The sequence below is a fragment of the Dunckerocampus dactyliophorus genome, chromosome 1, assembly GCF_027744805.1.
Source record: "Dunckerocampus dactyliophorus isolate RoL2022-P2 chromosome 1, RoL_Ddac_1.1, whole genome shotgun sequence".
Taxonomy (NCBI): domain Eukaryota; kingdom Metazoa; phylum Chordata; class Actinopteri; order Syngnathiformes; family Syngnathidae; genus Dunckerocampus; species Dunckerocampus dactyliophorus.
Window position 1 is genome coordinate 26,442,986 of NC_072819.1, and position 24,343 is coordinate 26,467,328.

General features: G+C 42.1%; 1 protein-coding gene across 2 annotated transcripts in view; it reads right to left on the reverse strand.

Moving 5' to 3' along the window:
• LOC129190005 (kazrin-like) overlaps positions 1 to 19,244 on the reverse strand; it is a 209,756-nt gene extending 190,512 nt beyond the window's left edge. Inside the window, exon 1 of one of the 2 annotated variants that reach the window (XM_054792302.1) lies at positions 18,765 to 19,204. In XM_054792302.1, coding sequence (XP_054648277.1) covers positions 18,765 to 18,840 — 76 coding nt within the window. In that variant the 5' untranslated portion in view covers positions 18,841 to 19,204. Of the gene's footprint in view, positions 1 to 18,764 lie in introns of both variants that reach the window. The other variant, XM_054792293.1, reaches the window with a different exon arrangement.
• Between the last annotated feature and the right edge of the window lie 5,099 nt (positions 19,245 to 24,343).

Below are 24,343 nucleotides of genomic sequence, written 5' to 3' on the forward strand. Positions count from 1 at the left end.
ATTGAAGGTAAAGGTGTGGTGTTGTGTGGGATACAGTGTCGACAGTGTCAATGGTCCATGGTGTTCATTTCTACATTCACCTCCTTTGATTGTAAGAAGCTGTTCACCTAATTGTCCTTCACTGACAATGTGGAAAAAAAAGGTGTGACGCCTCCTAAACTTCATTAAACGCATGGATACACAAAAACAAAGACAGGTTCTTGATGCACTCCTCAAGTTCCAAACTGAGAAGTCCCATTCGGGTTGCTCTGAAGACATCATATGAATGGTACCTCTTTTAAGCACTCATTTTAATGAGGATGAAGAAAATCTGTTCTATTGCATTTAGGAGACATGCTTGGCGAAAGAGGTTCAGTTGGAGAACTTGCCAGAAACACCCTGCATTATTGTGAAGGTAAGTCAACTGAAACTTGGCATGCACTGATCTCACCCATGCATTAGTCATGTAGCCTACTTGACTTTTTTTTTCTTTGTATTGTGTCTCTTTTTTTCGTGTCCTCCTGTTTTGCTGCAAGTATGTCCATCCATCCATCCATCTATCCATCCATCCATCCATCCATCCATCCATCCATCCATCCACCCATCCTTTTTCTATACCGCTTGACGTCACCAGGGTCGTGGGTATGCTGGAACCCATCCCAGCTGACCCAGGGCAAGAGGCTGGACACACCTTGGACTGTCGGCTGCTAGGACATTCCTTGAGTATTGACCAGACAATTACACAAATATTACTGTCTTAATATACACTACCCAGTGGAACTACGTTCAACCCTGGAGTTCCTTCAAAGGTACTGATTTTATTGTTGTCACAAATTAGTTTGTTTGGTATCAATCTGTTGTTTTTATTAATGTATGTTTTTTTCTCCCTTATTTAAATAATCTTTGGCCAATAATAGTGTCTTTTCATAGCAATTACAATGAGTTGCCATAGAGTATAGTGGGGAAAATAGTGTATTGTAACAGAGAGAAAAAGAATGTTTAAAAAAATCCAGACAAAATAACATTAAATAAAGATTATGAATTGATTCTATTTGATTTAGGGAAACACTGTATCTCCCGCATGGTGGTCTAGTGGTTAGCATGTTGGCCACACAGTAACAGTCAGGAGATCGGGAAGATCTGGGTTCGAATCTCCGTGGGCATTTCTGTGTGGAGTTTGCATGTTCTCCCCGTGTGCGCGTGGGTTTTCTCCGGGTATTCCGGTTTCCTCCCACATCCAAAAACATGCATGTTAGGTTAATTGGAGACTCTAAATTGTCCATAGGTATGAATGTGAGTGTGAATGGTTGTTTGTCTATATGTGCCCTGCGATTGGCTGGCGACCAGTCCAGGGTGTACCCAAAGTCCAAAGTCCAAAGTCAGCTGGGATAGGCTCCAAAATTGAAATTTCACCCCAAATCCCAATATCCCTAACTTTTAGTGAGTCGTGTATATGCTGAATAGAAACGTTTTAGATATGATGTAATCCGACTTACACAAAAGCAAGTATCTATTCATCCACAAAATGTATTTCACAATAAAAAAGTTGATTAAAAGTTGATTGCAATGTAAAACCCCGTGTGATTTATTGAGAAAATCTTGATTCACACCTTGATTAGTAGTAATAGTGTCATGTTCTGTGTTCTGCTCTGCTGCCCTCTGTCGTTTATTTGTTGCAGCACATCCCTGAACATGACCCAGCCCTAATTACACACACCTGCAGCTCATTACCACCGGCCTACTTAAGCTCCAGCCAAACTCCAGACCGGTGCCAGATTGTACTCCTTGACTCCTTGACTACCTGCTACCTGCTCCCTGCTCCCTGCTCCCTGTTCCGCTTTGCCCGGCTCCCTGCTCCTTACCCTGCTCTCTGGCTCCCCGCTTACCTGTACCTACCTGCTAGCCCTTTTTGTGATCTTCTCCTGTAAGGTTTGCCTGCAGTGTATTTTTGTTATTCCTAGTTTTGTCCTAACAGCCTTTTGCTGTTAGTGTTTTTTGTTATTGACTCTTACCTTGTTGGATTTTCCTTAGTTGTACTTTGTATTTTTGTTTTGGACTCTTTTTGCACATTAAATTATTCTTTTGTACTTTCTGCCTCTCTTGTCTGCATTTGGGATCCTAAGCTACTCGCCGTGTTCCACGGCCTCACATGACAGAACAATCTGGCCAGAACATGGATCCCGCAGACATGGAACAATTCCGAAAGGCCCTGACACACCAAGGACACATGGTTGGAAGCCATGAGAAGTCGCTCCAAGGGATCCTGGAAGCCATTTCTGTTCTCTCTGCTAACATGGAAGCATTAAATCAACGACTGGGATGTTCCGCTCCGATTCCGCCACCAGAGGTCGGTACAACCACTACCATGAGTGATTCCGCTGCTGCCACAGCTGCAAGCACACCTGCTGCTCATCAAGCTCGTGAGCCCAGTATCCCTCACCCTCCTCGCTTCTCTGGTGACTCTGATTCCTGTAACCAGTTTCTACATCAATGTTCGTTAGTTTTTGATCAACAACCTACAGCTTACTCCTCTGATCAAGCTAAAGTAGCCTTCATAATGAGCTTGCTTGCGGGTAGAGCTGCCACTTGGGCCCTGGCCATAAGTACTTCTATGCCCGCCATCCGTACCTCCTTACCATTATTTTTAGAGGAGATAAGAAGGGTGTTTCATCACCCTATCCGGGGTTTAGAAGCCACCAATCGCCTGTTGGACTTAAAACAAAGAGGGCAATCTGTGGCCGATTTTTCCATTGACTTCCGTGTGCTCGCAGCAGCAAGCGGATATCCCGATACCGTGCTCCGTGGTATCTTCCGGAGGGCTCTTAGTGCCCGCATTAAGGATGAGCTAATAGCTAAGGATAATACTACATCGCTTGATGACTTGATAAACTTAGCGATTTGTTTAGACAACCGAGTAAAGGAGAGAATCAGGGACTATGCAGAGGAGGGATACCAGGTTCATACACCGATACCACATTCGCCCACGGAGCAGAGGAGTACTCACCCCATCAAGGTTGATGGTGATACGGAGGTTCCAATGCAGCTGGGAGGACGACGACTAGCCGCCGAGGAGAGAGCCCGTCGCCGTCGCCTGAACCTGTGCCTGTATTGCGGAAACCCAGGTCATCGGCTTCTTCAATGCCCCATCCGTCCAGTTCGTCGCCAAGGGTCGACTCCAGGAGCACCATCGGCACAACTATCGCTATCCAGTATCGATCCTCCCGTCACCAGCAGCCAGTCCTCAGCTGGGATTTGTGAGTACCCCCAGGAAGTGATCGACACAGGCAATGAGTCCCTGAGACGTCTCCAGGTCAAGGGGATTATTACAGGGGGGGGCAGAAATGTGACTGTAACCGCACTAGTTGACTCCGGTGCCGACGACTGCTTTTTGGATACGTCATTCGTTGAGAAACATAATATCCCAGTGATTAAGCTATCCTCTCCGAAGGAGGTTCTGTCTTTAGATGGACGTCTTCTAGCAGTAGTCACGTATCAGACCGAACCTCTTTCTCTGCAATTGTCGGGTAATCACTCAGAGAGGATTAGCTTCTTTATTATGCCTTCCCAAGCAGCTCCACTAGTGTTAGGGTTACCGTGGCTCAAACTCCACAATCCTGCCGTAGATTGGACTAAGATGAACATAGTCAACTGGAGTACGTTCTGCCACGCTAACTGCCTTAGGTCTGCCATTTCCGAGGTTTCCGTTAAACCACTTCCGGTAGAGGAGATTAACCTCACCAATGTGCCTGAGGAATATCATTATTTGAAACAAGTATTTAGTAAGGATCGTGCACAGACACTTCCACCTCATAGACCGTATGATTGCTCGATAGAATTACTAGCCAACACCACATTACCCAGCGCTAAGCTCTATAATATTTCTGGGCCGGAACAAAAGGCTCTTAAGGACTATATCTCTGCCTCGCTAGCTTCCGGTCTCATCCGTCCTTCTTCCTCTCCTCTCGGTGCGGGTTTCTTTTTTGTTGCCAAGAAGGACAAGTCCTTGCGCCCCTGTATCGATTATCGGGGTTTGAACAGTATTACGGTACGTAATAGTTATTCGCTCCCTCTCATGGACTCTGCCTTTTCCGCTCTCCATTCGGCACGGATCTTTTCGAAACTGGACCTCCGTAATGCCTACCACTTAGTGCGCATTAAGGATGGAGACGAGTGGAAGACCGCGTTTAACACTCCGCTGGGGCACTTTGAGTATCTTGTCATGCCCTTCGGTCTTACTAACGCCCCAGCGGTGTTCCAGAATCTGATTAACGACGTTTTAAGCGATATGATTAATCTGTTTTGCTTCGTGTATCTTGATGATATTCTGATTTTCTCTAGGAATCTACAAGAACACACTACGCATGTCAAACTCGTTCTGCAACGCCTCCTTGAAAATAGGTTGTTTGTTAAAGCTGAGAAGTGTGATTTCCACGCCACATCAGTGCCGTTCCTGGGGTACATCGTGGAGAAGGGTCAATTGCGTGCCGATCCCGCCAAGATTCAGGCGGTGGTCGAATGGCCAACTCCTAAATCAAGGAAGCACTTACAGAGGTTCCTAGGGTTCGCCAACTTCTACAGGTGATTTATCCGCAATTTCAGCAGTAAAGCAGGACCTCTGACTAGGCTTACATCTCTTAAGGTTCCGTTTGTGTGGACCCCAGAGGCAGAGACGGCTTTCTGTAATCTGAAATCGTTATTCACATCAGCACCTGTGCTCATTCATCCTGATCCTAACCTGCAATTTTTTGTAGAGGTCGACGCATCGGATACGGGAGTGGGAGCCGTCCTGTCCCAGCGATCCTCGGTCGACCAGAGGCTGCACCCCTGCGCCTTCTTCTCTCGTCGCCTCACACAGGCTGAGAGCAACTATGATGTGGGTAACAGGGAGCTGCTGGCCATCGTTCTGGCGCTGCGGGAGTGGCGTCATTGGCTGGAGGGTGCTACACTTCCGTTCATAGTCATCACGGACCATAAGAACTTGTCATACATCCGCACCGCTCAAAGACTCAATTCTCGACAAGCCCGCTGGTCATTATTCCTCACCCGTTTCAATTTTTCAATCACTTACAGACCCGGTTCTCGCAATGTCAAGCCCGATGCCCTATCAAGAGTCTTCAGCCCCACGGAGGAGGGAAAGGCACCAGAGACTATCATACCTGTGGCTCGAGTGTTGGGTGCACTCCAGTGGGAGGTGGAGAGGAAGGTGTCGGAAGCAACAGATGGGAGGAGACCACCAGAGGGCTGCCCCCCAGGAAGACTGTTCGTCCCAGAGGAGCTCAGGTCAGAGGTACTACAATGGGGTCACACGTCTAAAGTAACCTGCCACCCGGGACTCAAACGGACGCTATACGCACTGGCGCAAAGATTCTGGTGGCCTTCTATGGCGGCGGACGCCAAGGAGTTCGTCGCGGCCTGCTCTGTCTGTGCCAGGAGTAAGTCTTCAAACCGACCACCAGCCGGCCTGCTCCAACCATTACCCATCCCCGCCCGGCCCTGGTCTCACATATCCTTGGACTTCATTACCGGTTTACCTGCCTCTAGGGGGAACACGACAGTATTGAACATTGTGGACCGGTTTTCTAAGATGGCTCATTTCATTGCACTACCTGGACTACCTACATCCCTGGACACAGCTCGTCTGCTGGTGAGACACATTTTTCGTATTCACGGCATTCCCACGAACATCGTCTCAGACAGGGGCCCCCAGTTCACGTCCAGAGTCTGGAAGGCATTCTGCAAGATGCTGGGGGCCTCGGTCAGTCTTTCTTCCGGTCACCATCCCCAGACCAACGGCCAGACAGAGCGGGCCAACCAGGACCTGGAGGCTGCCCTGCGTTGCGTTTGTCACCGGCATCCATCTTCCTGGGCCCCCCACCTCCCCTGGGTGGAGTACGCACACAACACGCTTGTCAGCTCTGCCACAGGTATGTCACCCTTTAAGGTCGCTTACGGATATCAGCCCCCACTGTTTCCTTCACAGGAGGCGGAAGTTGCAGTGCCATCCGTGCAGGTTCATCTACGCCGAGCCCGGAGGATTTGGAGAGAGACAGTCGCTGCACTAGGCCGCACGGCGGCACGAAATCGACGGCTGGCTGACCGTCACAGGATCCCAGCTCCCACTTATCAGGTTGGCGATGAGGTCTGGTTATCATCCAAGGACTTACCTTTAGCAGGGACTAATAGGAAGCTGGCGCCCAGATTTGTGGGTCCCTACACTGTGGACTCCATCATCAACCCCTCCTCCGTGAGACTCAAACTGCCATCCAGTCTCAAAGTACACCCAGTGTTCCACGTCTCCTGTCTCAAGCCTGTATCTACCAGTCACCTGTGCCCTCCGGTCGAGGCTCCGCCCCTGCCGCGCCTGATCGATGGCCACCCAGCCTACACTGTGAAGGCCATTTTGGACTCCCGAAGGAGGGGCAGAGGGTTCCAGTATCTGGTCGACTGGGAAGGTTATGGTCCTGAGGAGCGTTCATGGATCTCCCGCTCCCTTATCTTGGATCCGTCCCTCATTAGCGACTTCCACCGTCTCCATCCTGACAAGCCAGGTAAGCCGCCAGGCGGCGCCTTATAAGAGGGGGGCATACTGTCATGTTCTGTGTTCTGCTCTGCTGCCCTCTGTCGTTTATTTGTTGCAGCACATCCCTGAACATGACCCAGCCCTAATTACACACACCTGCAGCTCATTACCACCGGCCTACTTAAGCTCCAGCCAAACTCCAGACCGGTGCCAGATTGTACTCCTTGACTCCTTGACTACCTGCTCCCTGCTCCCTGTTCCGCTTTGCCCGGCTCCCTGCTCCTTACCCTGCTCTCTGGCTCCCCGCTTACCTGTACCTACCTGCTAGCCCTTTTTGTGATCTTCTCCTGTAAGGTTTGCCTGCAGTGTATTTTTGTTATTCCTAGTTTTGTCCTAACAGCCTTTTGCTGTTAGTGTTTTTTGTTATTGACTCTTACTTTGTTGGATTTTCCTTAGTTGTACTTTGTATTTTTGTTTTGGACTCTTTTTGCACATTAAATTATTCTTTTGTACTTTCTGCCTCTCTTGTCTGCATTTGGGATCCTAAGCTACTCGCCGTGTTCCACGGCCTCACATGACAAATAGTAGCAATTTCTACAGAATATATTGTTTTATGGGCTGGAAAACATTTTGTCATAGTTGTTCCTAAAATACTTTTATGTTAAATAAGTGGTAAAATACAGTTTATTTCTATGTAAAAAATATTACTTTTTACAGTTAAATATTGAAACAACTATCATTCTTTACCGTAAAATCAACAGTAATAAAATTGTATTAATGTAAATGCAAAAAACGGTACAAATGCTATTTTTACAGTACAGTTCGGGCGACTCAGTTATTGCCAGTTATGTACCGTAACATCTACATTTATTTTTTTTTTATCGTGTACACTTCCTGTCATTTGTTTTCTGATCTTTCCAGCATGTCTCTTGTGCGTCTCTCTCGCTCTCTCTCTCTCTGTGTGCTCTGCTGTGTCTGTAACTCCTCCCCCTTCGTGGTGAAATAATCTGGCCATGTCACTATTACTTCAGTTACGCACTTTAGTATTGTTACTGTTCTTGCTTTCTGGTCATTAGTTTGCTATTTGAAGGTTTAAATGACCTGCCTGTGCTGTGTGCACAGCAGCGCCATCTTATTGCAGTATAAGTGTGAAACTCAAGCAAATGACCTCACTCATACTACAAATTAAATATATCAAATAATAATAATAATAATGATGACGATGATGATGACAACAATATTATATCACTAATGGAATACATAGTTTAATTTGTATTTTTAGAAGACACCTCCATGAAAACTAGATTTAAAATTGTGCAATAGAGAAATAAAAATATTTGCAAGAAGTTCTTTCAAATATGATGAAAGGACAGCTACTCAATTGAGGATAAGAATGCATGTGCACATTGATACAAATGACCAGAAGCATCATTTTAATGAGTGGATATTTTTTTAATTTCCTTTTACATTGTCAGAAAGGTATTCATTAAGAATATATGCATGGTAAATTGTGGTTGTAACTTGCAGTGGTGTAGAGATTAAGTGACTACATCATACTCGTGTAATAGTTTGCAATTAGTCATAGTGTCTGTAAATCTCCATTGGTGCTATTGGTGATTTATAATGCTGCCACAAGAAGACTAATATACCCTTATTGAACAAATAGCCTATAAATATATTTATAGTGACAACAATCATGGGTTATTTGGTGGACAAAGTGTGGATGATTCAGTCGGATGTGAGGCCAAGGAGCTGCAGAGTCTCCCGCAGTCTTCCAAAGGTTAATGCAATCAAGATGTCCAATTCAAAGAGCAGGATTAGGAAGGAGGGGGTGTATTGTAAAAATTTACAGAGCGTGCCAGGTGTCCCATTGTTAAACTCAAGACATCTGCCTTGACAGCAGTTCTCCTCTGTATCAGAAGTTTGAATACTAAAGTCGGTGGGTGGATGAATATTAAATTTCCAGAACAAGCTGATAGATAGAAAACGTTTGATGGCAACACCTGTCAGCTGAGCAGCAGTTAACAAAATCATTTCAAATGAGTTAAAAATATGTTTTGATTAAATCAAATGATCATCAAGTCTGAAAACACTGGCACAGATACACACTGGCTAGAAACTGATTTTGAAAATACAATAATATACTAAGGTTATATGTGAAGCATTGCAGGAATAAAGCAAGCATCCCGCTGTGGGCCAAGGAGTGGCTACACAGCATCACCATGGTTTCTGACTCATGTGAGGAAGAGTTGCTCTGTGGTGCAGAAGAATGACCCGCGTTGATCTGTAATTGACCTATCAATAACAGGTCTAGACATATCCTGCATGTTTGACTCCATTCATGCCTGTATTCGTCTTGCTGGAATCTGCCCACTAGTGCAGATAAGTGATCTGAAGTCATGGAGCGCTCAGGAGGTAGCCTTGATATGAAAAACATCATCATGCTACTGTTTTTTTCCTTGGAAACACACATCTAAAAAACAGTGATCAAGCAACATGAAAGTGGTCTTCCAAGGCTTACCGAAGATTCAATGCTGTCACGATAATATTAGCTGACTTATGCCACAATAATTCAAAACACTGCCGCAGAGCCACAGCGAAAACAGCACCACTTGCAGTTTGTTGATAAGCGCAGGGAATGCAATATTATTTATTCTCTTTATAGTCTGGGCAAGGACATAAAAACCATCATCATGTAGAGATGAAATATATAGTAAGTTCATCAGTAGATGGTTTAGGCCAGTGGTGGTTTTAGATGTGGGCCTCTTGGGCAATTGCCCAGGGTGGCATTCTCTATGAGGTGCTGCAAGGTTGAGGGGGCAAAACAAATATTCATATTTATTTGAGTGCCTGGTGTGCCCCCCCCAAACTGCTGTAGTGGATAAAACCAATCCAATGACAGAGGATGAGAGATTATCATCATAAATCATAAGTCGTCATCTTTGTCAATGTAAACAAGGAAGTGAGGACGTGAGTACACCATGCAGGGACACATTTGAATTGGAATTAGCGCAATCGCAACATGGAAAAATCCTGGAAGCAGTGGCAGTTTCTGGCTTGTGCATTATGTACGAGCGCTCAGTATACAGCATTGATGAAAGCGTGGCGTGCGCCCCCACCAGAAAAAGAAAATTGCAATTGCAATTATTTCTTGTAATCTAGAGTTGGTATATGTTGATCAATGTGGGTAATTAGCGGCCCCATGTGTTGTGTGGGTATACGTGCGGCTGTGACGACTAAGCACAGACTATGCATCTCGCACAGGCGCCATTGAAGGAAGAACCACCACTGGTGTAGACATTTCACTATGTGCGTGAATGTGTGCTTTTCTAAGATGGTCAACTACAGTATATGCAGCTAAATTCACCACAAACTTGCATATATTTACATTTAATACTTTGACATTTTTGACAGCGTATACATGAAGTCCCCAACTAACGAACACAGTTGGGTCCAGACGACCGTTCTTAAGTTGAATTGTTCTTAAGTCGGGGAAAAGGTAATATTACCAATGATATAGGTACTACATGTACGTGTATACATATACAGTATATGTGTATGTATGTAAGTATGAGTTTGGATGCAGTAGTAATATTAAACGAGGATAATTCATGAAAAAAACAATAATACAAGTGATATAATAATACGTAATGATAAATGTTATTTACCTTTGAAGAGGAGTGGTCGAGCATACGTCGTTGTGGTGGAGGAGGAGTTATTGAAAAAAGGACAAATCGTCATCATTGTTAGACTCTTCTAAAAGAGGTAGTGTTCTGTGGCTGGTGTAGAATTAAGCAGGTCTATTAACTCTTCATAAACTTTAATCACACACTGTGTCCGGGTTGTATCATAAAACTCTTAGCCTTCCTCTCTCCTCTTCCTCGTCTTCCTGTAACTGTTGGTCCCATTAGCAGTGTCACAGTGCCCTCTGCTGGTCAAGCATGTACCAGCATAAATATGGACTTATCAGGCAAAACACATGAAAATATAGACCAGTCGGCTTGTGTTTGTATCTCCGAGTGTTCGCACGTCGGATGTTCGTTAGTAGGGGACTTAGTGTACTGAGATGTTAAGAATGACATGCTAACTAAAGCATAATATGATACAAAAGTGCTACGCAGTTACATTAAATACCTGTCCCAACGAATGTCAGGACCACCAGCAGGTTTTTGGTGCAAAATATGCAGCTTTCCATAACATAACATGTGCATGGATAATGCACTTCTCTTGCCATACAATTCCATGCACATAAAGCGTTAATATACTCTTTTCAAACCTGTAGTTCCATTTCCACCAGCAGTGTCCCTTAGGAACACAGTGATGCAAACAAACACAACCCTGTTTTACAGCCAAGAAAAATAAGTTACCTTGCTGTGACTGCACAGGACAAACTTTGTACGACATGACCCCTTCCATGGGATTAGCAACACCGAGAGCATGAAGCTAATCTCTAACTGCAGGAGAGCTCGCTTGGTGAGGAAAGGTGGGAAAAATCTGTGCATATGGAAGACCAAGAGGAATTCATCCCTTCAAAGAAAAGACTAAAATACATCTGCAGTGGTCTCACTTTAAAGCTTCAGATCACGTCCACCACCTCTCCAGTGCTTTACGAACCCATTACTTATTGGGGGTATTAAGATGGATCATGTGAAAGAAAAGAAACAGTCCTTGACTACAGAACGGTAGCAGTGTGTCTTTTTTAGTGTTGGCTTTTAAAAGTTTATGAATGCTATCATTACGCTTTTGTGGTATTGGGTAATTATTCATGTCAATCGATACAATTTGAGGTCTGAATGCAAGGTAATAATCATTTGGAAAAGCAACAACGGCCAGCTGTCTGCTTTTCACATATCCGGACCCTCGCTTTCAGAGTCAGCTTGATCTTTCATGGAAATCAGGTACAGACACCACCATCCAGGCTGCTCAGCACAATATGGCTACCTCAACAGTGAGAGCCATTATCCACAAATGGCCAAACATAGAACAGTGGTGAACCTTCCCAGGAGTGGCCGGCCAACCAAAATTTCCCAAAGAGTGCAGCGACGACTCATCCAAGAGGTCACAAAAGACCCCACAACAACATCCAGAGAACTACACTTCACTTGCCTCAGTTAAGGTCAGTGTTCATCACCCCACTATAAGAAAGACACTGGGCAAAAACGGCCGGCACGGCCAAGTATTTCCGAGACGAAAACCACTGCTGAAGAAAAAGAACAATTTTGCCAGAAAACATTTTCATGATCCCCAAGACCTTTGGGAAAATACTCTGTGGTCTGACGAGACAAAAGTTTAACTTTTTGGAAGGTGTGTGTGTCCTATTACATCTGGGGTAAAAGTAACACCACATTTCAGAAAAACAACATTATACCAACAATAAAATATGGTGGTGGTAGTGTGACAGTCTGGGGCTGTTTTGCTGCTTCAGGACTTGAAAGACTTGTTGTGATAAATGGAACCATGAATTCTGCTGTGTACCAAAAAATCCTGAAGGAGAATGTCCGGCCTTCTGTTCGTGACCTCAAGCTGAAACCAACTTGTGCTCAGCAAGCAGGACAATGATCCAAAACACACCAGCAAGTCCACCTCTGAATGGCTGAAGAAAAAAACAAATGAAGACTTTGGAGTGGCCTAGTCAAAGTCCTGAAATGAATCCTATTGAGATGCTGTGGCATGACCTTAAAAATCTGCTTCATGCTCAAAAATCCTCCAATGTGGCTGAATTACAACAATTACAACAAAGTTGAGTGGGCCAAAATTCCTCCACAGCGTTGTAAGAGACTCACTGCAAGTTACTGCAAACGCTTGATTGTAGTTGTTGCTGCTAAGGGTGGACCAACCATTAATTGGGTTTAGGGAGCAATCACTTTTTCACACAGGGCCATGTGGGTTTGGATTTTTTCTCCCTTAATAATAAACAGTTTCATTTAAAAACTGCATTTGTGTTCAGTTGTGTTGTCAGTGACTAATATTTAAATTTGCTTGATGATCTGAAACATTTAAGTGTGACAAACATGCAAAAAAATAAGAAATCAGGAAGGGGGCAAACATTTTTTCACAACGCTGTATGCTAATGTTAGCTCCAGTATTATATTCCACAGTCTCCACTTTGCTGCAGTGGGCCAAGTTCTCCTTAATCTCCTGTTAAATAATATTTGTCTCTAGTGACATGAGTAAATATAGTAAATAGCAGGCCCTCATTCTCCTCCATTATTGTTAAGTGTGTTTAGACTGTTATGTTTAGTGCAGTTTGGGTTTCAGTTTCCTGCAGTACTATGTTGAAGTAGAAAACCAACCAAGTAGAGATCCGGTACTTATGTATATTTGCACTTGTTTGACAGTTAAGAATGTTAAAATGTTACCTACACAGTTATTAAACGCTTTTATGTAGTGATGGTTTGACTTTGGAACCGATTACCTCAATTACGGTAGATTTTGTCTTTAAAGGTAAAAATGATGAGGTGAGCCACTGTAGAAAGTCCTGTTATATTCTTGTATAATGACGTACTTCAAACAGGCAAATCTTGAAATGTCAGAAAATAACTTCCCTCAGTACTTTAACTATTTAAAAACCAGAAAGCTGAGCTGTCATGCTCTCCTGATAAATGGGAGCAGAGTGAAAAGTGCCGGGGGGAGTTTTGACACCACAACAGTGAGCACAAAACAGATCACAGCGTCAGCGGGGAGCGGGAGAATTGTTGCAGGATTATGCACCTGGCAGTTCCACGTGCTTGCAAGTCTTTAAAAAAAAAAAGAGAGAGAAACATTTCTCTGCTTGGGTTCCAGCAGAAGGCTCTTAATATTCAAGCAATTTGGATATGTGCAACACTCAGTGGATTTCTCCCTCAGGCAGGACTCTGCATAAGGGACTTGTGATCCAATGATGGGTGACAGCCAAAGATAAAAAAAATCCAAGTATAATTACTGTTCAGATGTTGCAAGCCAGCACTACTGCGGATTAGTCTTTCACTAGCTGTGCAACACTATGTAAGGTTGCTGGTGCTGCTATAAAAATAGTACCCATCTCTTACGTACTCTCGCCCCATACCTCCTCTCGCCTTCCTTCTCCCAAATCACAGGCATGCAGCACAAGCTTCAAAGAGCATAGATAACTTGGACGAGGGTGAACTGTATTTCATAACAACACATGCAATGATAATGTCATTTTCTCATTCATAGACAGTGGCATAGAGAATGGCATTTAGGTTTAATGCGCTCAACGGGTAAACAAGCACTGGAGGTGGGAGTCACTGTAAGGAGAACAGCACTTGAAATTTGAGGGGAAAGAGAAAACTAATTATTAGCTGATTAAAAATACATGTGCAAGGAACACTTAGAATGTAGCATGGATGTATACACAGACCAATATTTCCTTTCATCTTTTACACACCTACATAGCAAACAATAGGAATCCGGTAGCAGCAAAAATGTTCTGTAATTACTCGAAAAACGAACATATTTGGGACTGCATAAAAATATTTCAACAACAAATAATGTTTATAAAATAGATTATATTTATAGTTTATAAATAATGTCTTAACTACAACGGCTTTAAAATGGTGAAATATTGCATTTTTGTGGCTAAATAGTGCTTTCAGTATAGCACATCATGTTGATTGTGTGCATTGTAGTGGGGACTCACTTAAGAATAGGTGGAAAGAGATTTTAATTCAGCTGGAGCGTAATACTGTGTAGTGTTTTCATTTTTTTTCCCCATGACTTCCTTAATTGTCATAGAACAAGTTGCTTGTTGTGATGCCCACTTTACAGTCAATAAATCAAGATGAGGGAACCATTAAATAGACAGAAGTAACTCAGTGAATGAAAATACAGTGGAATCTTGTACCATTTGGAAAAAAGTATGCCTAAAAACTTGCCAAAAAATATATAGGTCAAAATGCCACTTGCAAATATTAAACAGGGAGTATAGCAATGTAAACAGTACATACATCTGTCCTGGCTGCTTAGTACGGTGAAACCTTAATACAGTGAAAGAGACACCAACAGCAAAGTGGGATGTTCACCGCAAGCTGGCATTTGTGGTAATCTGCCTGTCATCAAAGTTAATATTAGAGTGCATAATTGTTCAAAAACTAGGCCTGTCACGATGATCGATAAATAGATTAATCAAAAGATGTTAAAAAAACAAAGTGGATCATTTTGCCGGCCTTGATAAGTAAGATAAGATATGCCTTTATTAAGGCCCTGTCACACCTTGACGATTTAGCCAGCGTACGCCAATGTATGAAAAATTTGGCCAATACGCTGGCGTACGTCGAATAAGTTATGGGTAAGTTTTGTTAAGTTTTGTTGGGTAAGTTAAGAGCACACTGAAGCACGCCGGCATATGTCGTAGCACATCCAAGTCGTCCAAAAATGTTGTGCATGCACAAAACTTTTCGACGTATGTCAACGTATGATTCATAAGTCCCGGCATACGCGGGCAATAAGTTATGCGATCGTTGACGTCCGTTCACACACGTTATTTATAAGTTACGCACAAGTCGTAATACGTCAAGATAATATCAAGCGTACCTTTGCCTTCTTGTCCACTCTCCGGTAGTCAGTCTTCTTGATGTCCCAGAGGAAATGTCTCATGAAGGAAATCACACATAAGCTGCTCCTCTTGGACATTGACACGAAACTGTGTCTTCTAGGCTCTCTTCCTGGCAAGAGTTGGCTGAGGGGAGATGGAGGCCACTGGGGAAGCAGCTTCCGATACCATTGACGATGCCTGAGAGGCGTTAGAACCTGCATCATCTCCATCAGAGTGAGAGTGGGAGGGGGAGGCTGTGGGTGGTGATGGATCCCTCCGTCACTGCCCTGATACTTCTTGGCAGCGGTCTTCGAAATTTTCTTGTGATGTTGACACTGCGATGTCTAGTGAGGTTATGATTTGAGTCATCAAGTGGCAGCCCTTTTATAGGCTACGGCACGTCATCGTCGGCCATACGCTGCCGCGCGGTTTGCATAAGTTAGACTGGCCTTGGGCAGAAGTTGTGAACGCCGGCAACACGCTACGCATTTGTTGGTATAAGCTGTCTATAAGTTACAGAAACGTTCTATATAAGTTACTAATACGTCATGTATATGTCGAACTCGTTATGAATATGCTATGTATACGCCCAAAATAGAAAAAAACGTCGACACTTCAACATATGCCATTAAAATGATCACGCCATGCATGCGCTGGCTAAATCGTCACGGTGTGAAAGGGCCTTTAGTCTCACAAGGGGAAATTTCATGTTTACAGCAGCGAAAGTACCAGAGCACACAAGAGCAAATAATGTGCAAAAACATGGTAATGAAGTTATATACGCTATATACAGCTGTACACATATACTGTAAATATAAATATACATAAAGATGAATTGAGATGTGCATGCATGTGTGTTTTCCTCGTCTCTCTTTACCACACAGGCTGGACGACAAGAGGGTTCACTCAGCATGTGTCTGTGTGCTTTGGTTCTATAGTGGAATGAATGGAGAGAGTGAACCCTCCTGTTAGCCAATCAGCCTTTGTCCCAGTATGTGGGGTTACTAGTGAGTGAGTGCTAGCAGCAAGTTAGCAAGCAAACGCTAATATGAATGAAGGCACAAAAGCGATGGTTTCTAAGTCGAATGCCACAGCCCCAATGTGGCGCTGCAGCAGAGCCTTCGTTCTGACAGTCAATGCTTACTGAGGTGTTTGGTCGGCAAAGTAAATAAAAGAAAACAGCGCAACATGGTGCACACTCACAGACAGTGTCACTCGCTACATTGCAAAAGAAATGCAACCTTTCAGTATGGTTGAAAAGCCAATATTTCGGGAAATGTTAGAAATGTTTGACAGACAGTATGAATTGCCTGGGAGAACGTATACATGTACATGTCGCAAACAGCAATTCCTGAACTGTATAACCAAGTGAAAGAAGACGTGTTGAAGGACATCACAAACATTGCATTTTATTCCGCCACCACAGATATGAGGTCCAGCTCAAATATGACCCCCTACATTAGTTATAATATAATACACTACATAACTGTTGGTGTGATTTTTATTGGAGTGTTTTTTTTTTGTTAACAGAGACAGGGTCTATTTTTTTTATTGTTTTTGGTTATGATTGTGATTTTTATTTAAGTGCAATTTATGCGAAGAGAGTGAGAGTCCAATTTATTTTCATTGAGGTTTTTTTTGTTTGGTTAATTTATTATGTTGTTTATTTTATTTAAAGGCTCTTGACATTCCAATTACAATGTTAAATATGTTTGAGAAATTAAAGTTCATTGCTTTTGGTATGATGTACTCATGATTATGCCATACAATTAAGGAAAAAATGTTGTCAATAATATCTATTATTGACAATAATTTGTAGGACAATTATCGTCCAGCAAAATGTGTTATTGTGACAGGCCTACTAAAAACACTGCCCATACAGTTAATCATTAGTATTGGAAGTAGGGCTGCAATTAATGATTATTTTCTTTGTCGATGATTCTGAAGCTTGTTGTTATCGATTGATCAAGTAATTGTTTAGGCCTTAGATGGACCAAACCAATATGAACAAAACACAAACAGTTTGTGGTTTGGTCCGCCGTACATCAGAAAAGAGGGAAAATGTCCATCACTGTTTTCCAAAGTCAAAGCTGATGTGTGTGAATGTCTTAGTTTGCCTGAAACACAAAGATAATAGGTCTGCTTTCATGGATGACTAAGAAAATTTAAAAAATATTCACATTTGACAGGCTGAAATCAGAGGATATTTACATAAAAATCAAATAAAAATAGTTGTCGAATAATTGGATAACTGATTAATCATGGATTAATCGATTCATTGCTGAAGCTTTAATTGTAAGCATTTAAAACACAAGTGTCAAACTTAAGGCACATTGGCCAGATGGAGCCCGCCACATCATGTTATGTGGCCCGCGAAAGCCTGGGAAAATAACGTGTGCCAATAATGCACTTCACCTTTTTCCTCTGAAATGTATTTAGTCTTTCATTTGACAAAAAAATTGCACTCTTTGCAATTCTTCTAAACTTCAATATTATCTGATCATGCAACAAGATATTCCAAGCATTTTTTGTTATCCAAAAGAAATACTGGAATGTCTGCTTGACAATCTCACTTCACTTCTCATTTCAAAGCAAGTTATCCATCAATTTGTTTGTAAACATATACTAATCAAATGCATGGGCATTTGTGTATTAATGAGGTTATATTCATATACTGTATATTGACAGCTATGAGGACAGCCATAACTGTGATGCGGCCCTCAGTGAAAACATGCTTGACACCCCTGATTTAAAAGAACGTGAATATGAAAAGACTGTTTACTTATCCTATGTGAGGCAGCAGCATGAAGAAAAGCATTATTTATTGATGAAAAGAAAAATAAACATGGAAATTCTCAGCTAAAAAAAGGTCAGTGTCAGTAAAATCTCTCTCTCAGGATGTGACACCTTTCTGTCATGCCGTGAGGAGGCTCGAAGCAGGATGAAGCTTTATGATTCACACTGAAGCGAGGCACACAAAAACAAATCATTCATATGTGCACCCACATAATGTACATTACATTGGCTGTGGGTGTTGTGTGGCAGCTTTAAGAAGTTGTTTGCATAACAGTCAACAGTTATTGTTTTTTTGAGATGTGAACATAACAAATTGTAAAACTATTCTGGGTAACACATTAGATTATTGGTGCAATTTTATTTTTTTTAAAGGCAGGTAGTTTTAGCTTCCACTGGAATGTTGACACGTGCCCTTCACTTCAATAACATTGCAGTAAAACCCAAACATAAAAAAGGCAATAACAGGTTTTAGTGGCGCTGTCGCATCACTCTTTATAGCCGTGAATATTAAATGTAATGGGGAGACATGCTCAGCCAGACAACGGATCACATTATTGGACCTGTATGCTCAATTTGGGCGTTCACGTTAAACCGGAACATCTTCGTCTACTACCATGAACACATGCATAATATTCATATGCTCTAATATTGATGTTCAACATGTTCAAATGTAACATCTTTAAAGAATGTGCAACAATGTGCCTTATAAAATCCACTAAAAGATGCCCTAAAAGCACAGATAGGTAATACTACTGTAGAACCATGATGAACAGTATAGTAATCAATACATATGTAATTATATGACGAGCAAGCGAGTATCATCTTACAGCTTGGTTTACTTTACAGAATAACAATAGAAAGAGAACAGTACATGCAATGAATACATTATTTCCAAATAATCAAGGTGAATGAACTTTGTGTTTTGCAAACACTCACTGGCTTGCATGAGCTGACCCTGGCGCCCAAACACCTGGGAGAAAGGGTTACGGCTGCAGGTGAGCATCTCCTCCATTGCTGGATGCAAAAATAAAAAGGGTCCTTCGTAGTCCTCAGAGAAAGAAAAGTGCAGCTGAAGGTCAGTTTCACACTGTGAAGGTTGGCAGTATTAGCAGCTCAACTCCCTCACTTTCTCACTGACTGGAAATTTGTCTGTGAATCTCTCTCTTGCGTTCCCAGTGGTGTTCCCTGTTTGTTTTTTTCTCACAGCTTCGCTTTCCCAGCCAGCTGACTGGTGATCAGCCTTGGTGCCTCTCTGCCTCTGATGGTTGCTGCAGCCCAGCTGACAGAAGATCTGTGCTGCTGGGTATAGCTATGGTCTTGCTCATTAGTGCGACAGTGTAGCAAGGCAAAAACAGCATGAAGGAAGAGGGAGGGAGGGAGAGAGTGTGTGAGAGAGAGAGAGAAAGAGAGATAGTTCGGAGAAGAAGATTGCAGCAGGGTAGACAGACTCCCCAGATAATGCAGAGCGAAGAGATGACTGTTGCCAGTTCTAATGTCACATATTGCTGATGTTTGTAGTTTCTGTCACTCTATGCCAGTGCAGTATTTCACAAATAGTGGGGCGCATGGCCGTGAGAGGCATGGAGACTTTCAGTTTTGGTGTCATTATTTATGCTTGAACGATACACAAGCCTCCAGCTAGGGGGCAGCAGTGTTTGAATCAATTAACAGGCTGATCCCCACATAGAAAATTGGCTCTTTGTTTGGAACTGTCACTACACGATCAGTACCGGAAACATGATCAGTTTTGCGCATGTGCAGAACACACACACACCCGGTCATGCTATTTTTCGACAGTCACGTGTTCGGCAACTCGATTTGTACTACGCATGTGCAACCTATGTCATCAGTCAACGTATTTTACAGCACTTACAGATCACAAACGTCTGGCAACACGATTTGTATTACACAACATAATCTTTTTTTAAAATATCATATCCATGGTGCAAGTGGACAAATTATAAGCCCTCTTTTCCTGGTTGCATAAAAGTTTTTTTTTTCATTTGGTAGCAAGATACTGTATGGATGGATAGTATTTCTGTTTCAAAAAAAACTAGCTGCTGGTACGTTACACTCAGAAAACACAACATCTCATGTCTCATGTCATGTACATCAACTCTATAAAGTAGAAGCATGACAAAATTAACTGTTTAGTGCAGTATGGCAGCAGTGACGTATTCACCGGAAAGAGACAGAGAGTTTTGACAAATAATACAAAAATAAACATTTTTCGTACTAGTCACTAGTTTGCTGTTCATGTCAGACATACTGCAAAGTCTGCGTTGTCTCGTCCACGCTATAAAAGCCAAAGTGAGTCCATACTTTTGATTTAACTTCACTGGCCGAGTCTGCTAGTTATGCACATTTATTTCTTTTTGCTTCTTCTTTCATTTGTTATTTTTCTGTGGTTTCCGGACAATTTTCTGCCGTTCTGGCGAGGAGCTATATTTAATAAGAATAAAAAAAACGATACAAGGCGAGGGAGTATCGATAATTCATACAGTGGTGTGAAAAAGTCTTTGTCCCCTTCCTGATTTTTTTCGCCACCTCACGGCCCTGCTCTGGCTGGCGTGTTTGTTTGTTGTTTTTTTTTTTTTTTTAGGAATTCACCTAATGGTGGTAGAGCCACTTATAGACCGGGATACAGTCAAATATGTTATGTTTTCCCAACTCAGGAGTTCATATTTCCTCAGGATATGGCAAAATGATGGTATGTGTTGTTTATGTAGAATTTTCAGAGATTGCTCATATTCAATTTCAACCGGCTTTAGTGTGGTTTTACATGCAATTGCCTTGGCTGTTACATAGTATGTCATATGTGATACGATCAATGCATTGAGGAACAGTTTGGCTGAATCAACAGTTATATCAAATGTATCTGAAGGTAGAGTACAGTACATTACAATGATCAAATGTTATTTTTTCATGATGCCGTGTGTAAAACTAAGACAGGAACAACATCAAATTAAAAGCACAAAATGAATACAGACCCACCATCCACCAGTACGAGCCTGGGTGTTTGGTTTTCAGAGGGAAGATTATACGTCGCTGTTAGGTATGTGTCATAACAGGCTAGTATGTGCTAGCATGAATTACCTTGAGGTTGTAGACCAAACAAATGAAGTGGTGTTTTTTGCAAATTAAAATATTACTCAATGACAACACAAACACAAAATGCAGTTTTTAAATGCAAGTTATTATTAAGGGAGGAAAAAATCCAAACCTCGTGTGATGGTCTGGGGCTGTTTTGCTGCTTCAGGACCTGGAAGACTTGCTGTGATGAATCAATGAATTCTGAACCATGAATTCTGCTGTCTACCAAAAAATCCTGAATCTGTTCGGGACCTCAAACTGAAACCAACTTGGGTTCTGCAGCAGGACAATGATCCAAAACACACCAGCAAGTCCACCTCTGAATGGCTGAAGAAAAACAAAATGAAGACTTTGGAGTGGCCTTGTCAAATCCTGACCTAAATGCACAAAATGCAGTTTTTAAATGAAACTTTTTGTTATTATGGGAGAAAAAAAAATCCAAACCTACATGGCCCTGTGTGAAAAAGTGATTGCAGCCTAAACCTAATAACTGGTTGGGCCACCCTTAGCAGCAACAACTGTAATCAAGCATTTGTGATAACTTGCAATGAGTCTCTTACAACGCTGTGGAGGAATTTTGGCCCACTCATCTTTGCAAAATTGTTGTAATTCAGCCACATTGGAGGGTTTTCCAGCATGAACAGCCTTTTTAAGGTCATGCCACAGCATCTTAATAGCATTCAGGTCAGGACTTTGAATAGGCCACTCCAAAAACTCAACCCAACTAGTTAGCATAGATTACACATGCACACTGCACTTGTTTGTTGTATTGTTATAGACAGGTGAAATTAAGATATTTAACATTTTCTTTTAAAGTTTATAAGCTGTGTTTTGTTTTGCGGCTCCAGACTATTTTTATTTAGTGGAAAGAGGCTCTTTCTACAGTAAAAGTTGCACCAGGCCAAGAACATCTTGGTGAAGAGCAAAAATTTTTTTTTTTCCACATCCTCAGAGAGGTTTTTGTCATTTTGAACTTCCAGAGGTCAGCAGTTGATTTTCTTCTGAAAAAGAAGGGATATTCATTTGAGATGTCCAATTCTGAATAGGATCGACCGCTGGTTTGAAAGACGTGTGAAAGAAGCAATATACCGTAAATTCCGGTGTGTAAGTCATTTACATTTTTCTTAAACTTGGAAACCTGCGGCTTATACAGCGGTGTGGCAAATTTATGGCTAAATTCTAATCTTGTGACATCTTCTTTACTTCAGAAATACTATTAATCATTTAAAACTCTTTCTTTGGCAGGAGCCAATCACAATCTATCAGTGCCCTCACGACGAGCTTGTCAAACCTCTGGAAATCGCAGGGGGGCATTACTCAATATAACCGTCTGCCTTAAGGTGTCATCTTACAAATAAAACTAAACTCAACACAGCAACTTAACACCTAAAAGCTATACCTGACAAATATACAAACATGTACTAATACAAAAAGTACTCTTGAGTTTTCCCATAATTCATTGCATTGCGTCTGAGAAACGCATTCATTTGGGCGCTGCAATGACGTCAGCCTCCCTCTGGGCTCTGGGCTCCTCTGGTGGACAGAGGCAGCATTGCAGCGCCATCCGTCCATTTTCTATTCTGCTTGTCCGACAAAGAAATGCTTTCCTCAAAAAAATGCATTATGGGAAAGCTTAATTTTTTAAAATTGATTTTAAACACGTATTGATACATGTTTGTATTAGGCCTGGGCGATAAACCGAAAATTTACCCTTACCAAAATTTACTACGATAACCGACGCCATTGTGCCCATGTCTATAGAGTCGGTGTTTTAATAAAAAAGAAAAAAGTCTTTTGTCCATTTTGACTGTGTGTGCTGGTACACCATGTTCATTCCCCTTTAAGACGAGGTACAGCCTGTGTAGTCACGTGACTCCACCCATCCAGCCTGAACAAGAAGGGAAACAGACGATGAGGGAACGGCTGACGGGTCAAATGAAGAAGTGGCTGTACAGTGCCAGCATTTCACTCGCTTATGCGCCTAGAAATAGACTGTGCGAGTAGAAAAAATAAAAAGGCAGCACATGTGCGACTACGTCTTTCAAACCTTTCATTTGCATTTTGCTCCTGAAATAAGTCAATACAAAGTGAATCAGAGTAACATTTTGGCACATCTGTATGTACAACTACAAGTCTTTTCGTGGTTCACATCGGCAACTGGCGTTGACCGCCATGACATCTCAGCCGTACAAGCTGCACTCGCGGACGTAGTTAACTAGCTATGTTATCAGTTGGATACTGGAGCACTGCTGGAAAGATGACTGCTCTCTGTGACGTGCTATAGTGATTTCCCAACCATGCGCTAAAAATACTTCTTTTTCTGTTTGTATTCATTTTAACGCTGCTCCAAATGATACACAAATACTTAAATATATGGATTTTTAAAGCCTTTTAAAAAAACAAACATGTACATCATGTCCAATTATGCCAAATTGACAATTCACAAATAAAGAACAAGATAATAAAAATACCATAAAAGCGTCTCTATAGGGAACCATGATTAGTTTGCTGTTGGTAGCAGATTTTAAGGATTCCATGCTTTATTTGATGTCACTAATAGATGGTCACATGGCTACAAGAACATGTGAAATTCTCTTTTCATTGTGTAAATGGTCATTTTGATGATAGTTATCCAGTTTCTAAAGCCAACATGGCACACATACATACACATAACATGACAATGGAATGTCTGGAATTGAATAGAATTGTTAAAAAAATGAGTCACTATATTTTTTTAAATGGTATTAGAATATATCACCTGACATGGTTGTGGAAGGTTGAGCTGATATCAACGCTGTTCGTCTTGTGCAGTGTGATAAGTGGCCATTAGTGGTGTAATTGCATGAGAGGTGATGTCAGTCATGTCATGTGGCTGTATGTGTAGCTTAGTACATGTGTGTACACGATGTAGTATGCCAGGGTATGTACGATACATTCATATTTGTGGACCGCAGTCCCAGGGAGATTTATTTAGGTTCCACAAAGATGCTGAGCAAAATAACACAAAATGCAAAGTCAGTATGAAAACTGTCGTAACCACCCAAAGCTATGTAAATGGAGCGTTGTTGGCGCTTTTTGGAGGTTTTTTTCCAGAAGGCTTTATAGGCGGAATAGGTGCATTTATCATTATCGAGATAAAACCACCCAATTTATCATTTTTATTTGAGGTCATATCACCCTACTTTTTTTTATATTCGTTAGGTATACCTTGACGGCGTGAATCAGACTGTTACGGGTAAGCTTGAGCCCATCCCAGCTGAATGCAGTAAAGTACAACTATGATTATTGTGTCACCATTTACTTTTTTGCATCACAATATATCAAGATATTATCTTTATCATGAGCCATGTATTGTGAACTGTATCATATCGTGAGGTACCCTGAGATTCCCAGCCCTACTCCCAATACTTGATGCGGCCTAG